The 8,700-nt window shown below is 40.7% G+C and overlaps 1 protein-coding gene across 3 annotated transcripts in view; it reads left to right on the top strand.

Moving 5' to 3' along the window:
• The first annotated feature begins 1,169 nt into the window (after nucleotides 1–1,169).
• USP47 (ubiquitin specific peptidase 47) overlaps nucleotides 1,170–8,700 on the top strand; it is a 104,498-nt gene continuing 96,967 nt past the window's right edge. Inside the window, exon 1 of one of the 3 annotated variants that reach the window (XM_070803673.1) lies at nucleotides 1,170–1,438. In XM_070803673.1, the coding sequence (XP_070659774.1) occupies nucleotides 1,400–1,438 (39 nt within the window). In that variant the 5' untranslated portion in view covers nucleotides 1,170–1,399. The remainder of the gene's footprint in view (nucleotides 1,439–8,700) is intronic. The other 2 variants (XM_019974846.2, XM_070803674.1) reach the window with 2 other exon arrangements.

The following is an 8,700-nucleotide window of genomic DNA, read 5'->3' as shown; positions in this document are numbered from 1 at the left end:
GTGAAGATAACACGGATTTTTAAAAGATAATTAATATAGAAAATAACTCTTAGCTACTTTAAATGTTTATTTCATCTTTATCCTTTTTACACTTTAAAAATGCTTTACATCATACACAACAGGACGTGTCTAAACTTACATAAGTATAGAGACTTTTTGTAATTCGGAAGCGCAATAAAAAAAAAACGTTTGGAGAGAACACACAGTTTAGACAGGTAGTTGATACTGTGGGTGTTAGGAACGTAGCAGAATTATATTATCTGAGTGCGAAAACATCGCTGTACCACGTAAGTCTTCAAGAAGGACATCCCACCAGGTTTTCATAAGGGAAGTTTGAGGAACGAGCAGGATTTAGAAAAATAACCATCGCAAACTTTGCTGCCTATAAAACAGTACAATGCTTACTGCCAAAGGAGAACTGGCAGTGGTTTCAACGTACTTTAAAAACATTTTTAAAAGAGGATCCTAGGTCCAAACTGCAGCCCCACTCTCTGAAGCTATCTCAGCCCCAGACCTGAACCTGTCCGAGAAGGAAGTTCCCCGAAATGGCCCAGCAGAGTGCCGCTCTGATGGAGGGGGTCTGGAGGGAAAGTGATATCTCTTTCGCGAACTATGGACTTGTCCCCTCCCCAAGCAGGAGACTAGACTTGAGGTCCCTCGAGCCGGGCCTTCGGGAGGGTAGGGAAAGGGGAAAGAAAACGCAGTCCTTTCTGGCTGGGACCGTGTCTGAGGGCGGAGGCCGGGAGGCAGTCCGTGATGCTTTCTCTTCCAGGCAGAGACCGGAGGTCTGAAAAGAGGGAAGAGTTCAGCAGCTCTTCTAACAGGGAGGGCGAGCAGTGTTGGCAGTAGGGCCAGAGGTGAGGCTTTAGGGTCGAGTCTCTCCCCGGTGGACGGAGAGTTCGAGGAGCCCTGAAAGGCATGGAGGACCTGAGGCCTGGTCCTTTCCCTGCCGGCAGAGGGAGTCCCGAGATGGACAGTCTGGAATCGTCTCCGAAAAGCGTTTCCTTGGCCGCTCAACCAATTTTATACATCTCGAAGCCGAGTGAGAGCCGAGGTAATTAGTTGCGAACGACAGCTGTCTGGGTACCTTGGGCGCCAGGCGCCGGGATCGGAGCCCGACGGCCCGAATTCTCGCGAGAGCGGCCGCCGCCATTTTTCCATTGATTGCAGCGAGCGGGGGGAGGGGCCGACGACGAAGGCGACGGCGGCTGCGGCGGCGGAGCCTTGGGTCGGTGTCTGCGCGTTGGTGTCTGAGGCCCAGGTTGAGGCCTCCGCGATAGCCCGAGCGCCGGCGGTGGAGAGGATGACTTCCGCTGCCGTTTTTCTCCTGAGCTAGAGAGGCGCCGCCACCCTCCCCCTCCTCCGGCAGGGCGGAGAGGAGCGGCCGGGAGTCTGAGCGATGGTGCCCGGCGAGGAGAACCAACTGGTCCCGAAGGAGGTGAGGGGCCGGCGGAGGAGGCTAGGCCCAAGGCCTGCGGCCGCTGCCAGCAGCGCAGGCCGGGGGCGAGGGGCGGGCTGCGGGCCCAGCTCGTGGGCTGGCCCGGCCGTGGGGGAAGGAGGAGGTGTGTGGTGCGGGGTTGGGGGGTGGTGCATGGTGGGTGCCGCGAGCAGCTAGGAAACCGGGCTGGATCTCGGGGGTCGGGGGAGCGGAGACCTCTCCCCTTGGATTTGTGGTGCTGGACAATAAACGGAGTGGACTGGAAGGAATCTGGTCCTGCTCTAGGGGGAGAGGGTAGCTTAAGTATTTAACATATTGAGCCAAGGTGGAGAGGTAATTTCAAAGAAAAAATTCTGCAACAGTGGCCGATGTGCACGACGGGGTGACGGTGCTGCTTCTGGTTTTGACAGTGGCATAGCTCTCAGGGCTTGTGAAATCTACGCCCAACTTGAGCTTTGTGCGAGGGCAGTTAACTGTTACGACTTTTTTGAACTCCTGTTTCTTACTTGGTGGTACTAGGGGCCTGCCTAAATGAGGCCTACCGAAGATCGTTGAAAAGTAGTAAATGTGACTTTCAAGTAAAGGTAAGAGGTAGCGAAGCATTACCATATGGAGAGTTGAACTACTTTTTGTAGTTGGGTTGTGTATGCCAGTTTGGGTGACTTCTTACATTCTTAAAAGCAAGTGATATGAGAAGGCTTGACTTCTTGGCTTCTCTTGAATAGCAGGAGAAGATTAATGATAGAATCCAGCACTGGCCAGTGAATTTCAATATATTAATAGTATCTCTGTTGGCTTTATAAATATCTTCAGGGTGTCCAAATGTGTATTTTTAACTGGCTGATCATCAGGCGAATGCTTTGGATTTTTATTTCTCATATACCTCAAATAGATGCAAGTGTCGATTGAAATTAGCTATATCGGATCTTGATAGTTTGGGATGATCTTAAATTTTTTTAATTCTTTTTTTTTTTTTTTACCTTTTTTGGTTGCTTTGTAGCTATTTGTTGGTACTTGAGCAAGCTCTGACACTGCAAAAGTATTATTGGAGTTGTGTATAAGTGATAGGAATATTTTCCCAACTTTATCAGATGATTGTTTTGCAAGGACAGTTTTTTAAAACTCAGTTCGTATGTGTCAGTATTTATTCATCAAGCACCATCTGCACAGAAAATAATAAACAGATGAATTAATCAGAATTCTTACCTTGGGAACTTCTTAAGGCTACTAAGAAAGGTAACATTAGTATTCATTGAGCTCAAAGTAGGGGCTAAGCAATTTTCTACAAAAGTAAACTTTTATGCAAGGATGAAAGTGATAGATACTATGAGATATTAAAAATGAATTTTCTTTTAGAGCTACACAGTGCTGGTTTTCATTTCTGTGAAAAGCAAAGTTAGTCCTTTCTTAATTTTTTGACCATTAGAAAATATTGGTGGAACTTTGCTTTATGAAAAGCTCAATATTAGGTTTATTTCCCTAATAATTTGGTTTATAGAAAACATGATATAGATATACTTCAACAGGAACATACCTGCAAGTGCTGCTTTTACCTTTTGGATTTTAGAGGTTAAATGCCTCACTGATGGGTGGGAAGGGATTTGGTGGGTGGGGGGAGGGAGATCCAAGAGGGGAGAGATATATGTACACATACAACTGGTTTACTTCCTTGTACAGCAGAAATTAACACAATATTGTAAAACAACTATACCCTAATAAATTTTGTTTTTTAAAGATTAAATGCCTCTCCTTTAAGACTAATTCCTTTACTTGAAGCTTCAAACTCGTCCTGACTTCTGACTTTTTTGTTTCTTACTCCTTCTCGATCACGTGCCTTTATTTTCTATTCCCCAGACTCATCTTCAGTCTTTTCTTTTTCCCTGACTCCTTTCATGATTCCTGGAAGCATGCACACTACTCTCAAATCTCAGGTCTGTCATTTTGTTCACTAGTTAAGTGGTTCATTCTTTTTTGATGGCCATACTTCTCTTCTTTCCTGCTTCTCTTCCTTGAGTTTTCTTTTGCATTTGATACTTTAAAAAAATCCTTGATTTTAGTAATACTGTGTTTTGGGGCCTTTTTCTCGTACCTGTTTGTCCTATTTGGTCACTCATTTGGTCAATGTCTTTCTCTTTTTCTGTGTCTTTAATTATCACTTTTGTCTGATATTTGTCATCCTTGTCTGATAGAAGTAGAATTATATAGTGTTAAAGCTGAGAGAGCACATAGTGATGTGATCATCTAATATTATAACTTATGCGCCTTCACTTTTACAGATGAGGAAATTAGGGCCAGAGGATTGAAAAGGACTTGTTCAGGGTCACATAATGAGTAAATAAAGGACAGAGCTAGGACTAGAACTCACATCCCCTTGATTATACTCTTATTCTACACATCCCTCCATGTAACCTAGAGGCTCTGTGAGAATGGTTTGTAACTCTCTAACTATATTTATTATGTGAAAATAAATTACAGAATTTTAAAATGTCTTGGTTCTGTTCTAATGGCTTACTACCAACTATATGGACAGCTTTGTCTTTTTTTTTTTTTTTTTTAAGGGAACCTCTGACCCTTATTAGATTTAGATATATTGATAAAGTATATGCATTCATGTGTGTGCAGTTGTTGAACGAATAGTATATTATTCTGGTCCTAGAAGCTCAAGGACAAAACTGTACCTTAGACTGCTGAAGGTGGCAGCTAAGTGTCATGCAGGGCTTGGCAAACTACAGTCCCTGGGCCAAATTCAAACTGTAGCCTGTTTTGTTTGGCTCAAGAGTTAAGAATTATTTTTACATTGTCAAATTGTTGAAAAATATCAAGATAATAATAATCTGTGATACATGGAAGTTTAGATTTCAGTATTCATAAATAAAGTTTTATTGAAACACAGCCATGCCCATTTTTTTACTATTGTCTATGGCTATAGTAGAGTTAAGTAGTTGGTACAAATGCTGTATACAGGATACATTTGAAGTTACTTAGCTTGGTGTTCAAGACTTAGTATTGATATAGTTTGATTCTGGCCACAATCTGCCCTTTGAGAAAGCTTATCTCTTCTCCTTCAAAGCAAGTTTTTAATGTAGCCAAACAGGTTTTTCTTTAACTTGCTTTTCACTTCTATTTGTGCTGCCTCCTCTTTCCTACTTCTGCCCACCAATTCAGAACATTCATACACCTCTTTCCTTAAGTATCTCATATCTCATTTATTCTTAAAAAACTTTTGTGACCATTTAACCTTAAGGATTTCTCCTTCTTAGAAGACTTATATACGAACAGAATTCATTTGCCAGTTAGTAAATAGTGCTTTGTGTCATCTATTATGGGCTTCCCTGGTGGCTCAGACGGTAAAGCATCTGCCTACAATGCGGGAGACCTGGGTTTGATCCGTGGGTTGGGAAGATCCCCTGGAGAAGGAAATGGCAACCCACTCCAGTACTCTTGCCTGGAAAATTCCATGGATGGAGGAGCCTGATAGGCTACAGTCCATGGGATCGAAAAGAATCAGACATGACTGAGCAGCGTCACTGGTTCACTGATCATCTATTATAGTCTCAACTGTATTTTATTAGTATTCATTGTGGATGTCTTGACAGCAGAGATCTTATGTGTCTCTCACCCGCGCTTTTTTTTTTTTTTAATATGTACTATAGGTTTAGGTTTGCCTAGGGTTGTGAAGATATAGGTTAGTACCTTGTTTAGGTTTGTGTAGGTCTGGTTTGTCTAGGTTTGACAGACCTAGACAAGTGTATTAAAAAGCAGAGACATCAGTTGCTGACAAAGGTCCATATAGTCAAAGCAGTGGTTTTTCCAGTAGTCATGTATGGATGTGAGAGTTGGACCATAAAGAAGGCTGAGCACTGAAGAATTAATGCTTTTGAATTGTGATGCTGGAGAAGACTCTTGAGAGTCCCTTGTACAGCAGGGAGATCAAACCAGTCAATCCTAAAGGAAATCAGACCTGAATATTTATTGAAAGGACTGATGCTGAAGCTCTAATACTTTGGCCACCTGATGAGAAGAGCCAGCTCATTGGAAAAAACCCTGATGCTGGGAAAGATCAAGGGCAGGAGGAAAAAGGGACGACTGAGGATGAGATGGTTGGATGGCATCACTGATTCAGTGAACATGAGTTTGTGCAAACTCCAGAAGATTGTGAAGGACAGGGAATCGTGGTGTGCTGCAGTCCGTGGGGTCCCAAAGTGTCGGACACAACTGAATGACTGAACAACGACAAACTATAGGTCTAGGATAGTGTCCTTTCTGAAGCAGATCTTCAGTAATATTCATTGATCTGGTTACAGGGTTGCAAGGAAACCAGTTTCTAACCAATTTCCCCTGCTTGGATGTTTTTCATAACATCCTTGGCAAGCTGTTTTCCAACCTCAGCTTGAATACCTTCATGACATCTCGGGTAATATCTTTGTCTTTTGAGAAATCTGTTTTAAGTTTTTGAGCTGAGAGAAGTCTAGATCTCTATAACTGCCATCTGTTGATTGTTGGCTCCGGACAGCAGAGAAATTTTCAATCATTTTCCAAAGGATAGCTTTTTTCCATTGTTGAACATGGGGGAAGGGAATAGGAGGACCAAGCTCTGTTTTAAAGTCTGAGCATCCTCAGGTCTCTAAGTGTTTCTCAGCTTGCTCTGTTTTAGACATAATCCAGTGTTTTTAGTATTTCTTCTAATTTTATTGTACCCAGAGGAGAGCAAAGAGAGTGTGGTCTGTTCTGTGTGGTTAACAATAAAGCTTTTCCCCTCACCTTTTCACTCTTCTGTTTGTCTTTGAATTGTTGTATGTTGATGTTGACTTTGAGATCTTTGGCTTTTAATATCATTCCAATTTTTATTTATTCCTTTGTTGCTTTTATTTTGTTTCCTTATAAAGAATTTGTAACATTAATATTTGTTGAGTACTCACTGTACATTGCTGTATGCTGCCATACAGGGATTATTTAGAAAAAGTAGAAAAAAATTATTTTTTCCTCAAGTATCTTATGGTATAATTAAGGATATTACAATGTACCTAGTGGTTTTAAAATAATACTTTCACTATATGTGAAAAGTGGTGTCCAAGGAAAATATAAATGTAGAAAGGATGGAAAAGTGAAAGAAAAGAATATGTGATTCCATATCTCAGTGAATTTTTTTCTGCTTCTCTTTTCCATGTAATAATCACTACTTCTCTTATTGTGGAGCACAGGCTTAATTGCCCCACAGCATGTGAAATCTTCCCAGACCAGGGATTAACCCGTGTCTTCTGCATTGGCAGGTGGGTTCTTAACCAGGGAAGTCAATAAACACTACTTCTATCTGGAACTAATGATGATACTAATAATCCAAAATTTATTGAGCTTTTATTAAATGTCACATACTGTTATATGTGCTTTGTGTATATTAACTCATTTGAACTTCACAATGACCTCATTTTTCAGGACCATTGATATTGAGAGCCCCCAAAACATTAAAACAGCTTGTTTTTCATCTCTATTGTCTTTTTTTTTTTTCAAATCAATTCCATCAGTATCTATTGTGGAGCATGTCAAATGAATATTTTAATTTGTATGGCTTCAACCTTTGATTGTAATTTACATGTTTTTAATATCTCAAGCCCTGACCTCTCTTCCAGTTTCAGATTTCCACCTGCATACTGGATATCTGTAGTTGGTTGTACTCTAGGACCTACAGATTAAATACGTGTAGTATCAACCTCATTTTTCTTTCCTCTCTTCTTAGTCCTCCTCCCAGCATAATTCTTTGTATTCTCTTATTCAGTTAGTGTCATCATCTTCTGTTTACTTAAGTTAGAACATTTTTTTAACTCCTCCTTTTTGCGTATATAGTTAGACCATCACTTGCAAGATATCTTGTATCCTTATCTTTCTCTTCATGGCTCTGCCTCTGTCTGTCGTCTCATTTCAATATAGGCCTTTTAAATGGTCTCTGTGCTTTTAGGCTCTTTTGTTTAATAACTGTCTTCTCCACAATAGCCATTACTTTCTAAAACACATGAGATTATGACTTACCTGTCTTAAAATTTATAATTATTACTCTCTGATTGCAAATCAAATACTAGATACGATGTATAAACACTTTGTGCCAGACACCACTAAACAGTTTACACTCTTTCTCATTTAATGCATGTAAAGCTCTTTAAGCCGGCTCTTTCACTGTGTATTTGTAGATAGATAGGAAGTATGCTTAAAGAGTAAGTAACTTCCTCAAAGTTGTATAGCTGTTTGTTTCTGGGTCACTTTGGCCTTAAGTAGTAGGAAAGTCCTTCATAATATAGTCTCAATTGATTTGTTTTTTACAATTAATTTTTATCAAAGTTATACATGCACATATTTAAAAGAGTTGAATAGCTCTGCTGTACAGATTCCCCTCCCCTTCCGTTTTAGGCTCTCCAGAGGCAACCACTTTCAACTCATTCTTCAGATATTTATCTCCACATCTCAGAGTAGTGTTCCTGTCATTTTCCTTCGTGATTTTTCAGTTGAAGAAATTGTCTACTGACTTCCCACGATGGAAGTTTAGGCTTACTACTGTCCCCAAACACAGAGGCACACTTCTCATTTCTGCCCAGTCATCCCAGTGTTGTCAGATTGCAGGTTGTTCAGATACGTAAAAGTTCAAAGTTTATGTCAACGTGACTGTATACATAGTTGAACTTTGTAGTTTATAGTGATTATTTTCCCTTCCTGTGTAGCATTTTGTGTTTTCCATGAATTAATACTTTCTAAAAATTTACTTTTGCTTAGTTTTCTGTGTACTTATCATGAATTTCACCAGGTGCTTCTCACCTAAGGATATTGGCGATGTTGGGTAGGTGAGCAAGGGCAGTAGTGTGCTTCTGATGTCTAGTGAGCAGAAGCAAGCTATGCTGCCGAGCATCGTCCTAACTGCACCAGACAGCCTCCTACAGCAAAGAATTCTGTTGTCCACAATGTCAGTAGTGCTGCTGTTGAGAAACCCTGAGTTAGTCCAAACTCTCAAGTGTATAAATCTTCTCCTCATTATGTTCAAACCTACCAGTTTCTTTGGATGAATTTTCTCGAATTGCAGCTGTTGTCTTAGATTTACGTTTATAATCATCTTAGTTTCCCGCAGGTCTCTCTAGGAGTTCCTGGTTCTGTATTTGATGCCTTCATCTTTCTTTGTGTTCTCATTTTGGGGGACCATTTTCAATAGCTTTCAGGATGGGCTGTAATTTTTTTGAGACTTCACGTCCTTAAAATGTTGTTTCTGTTCTCTTTGTAGATAG

Source organism: Bos indicus, chromosome 15, assembly GCF_029378745.1.
Source record: "Bos indicus isolate NIAB-ARS_2022 breed Sahiwal x Tharparkar chromosome 15, NIAB-ARS_B.indTharparkar_mat_pri_1.0, whole genome shotgun sequence".
NCBI classification, from domain to species: domain Eukaryota; kingdom Metazoa; phylum Chordata; class Mammalia; order Artiodactyla; family Bovidae; genus Bos; species Bos indicus.
The sequence above is the reverse complement of the archived record's forward strand: the minus strand, read 5'-3'. Positions and strand labels throughout refer to the sequence as shown.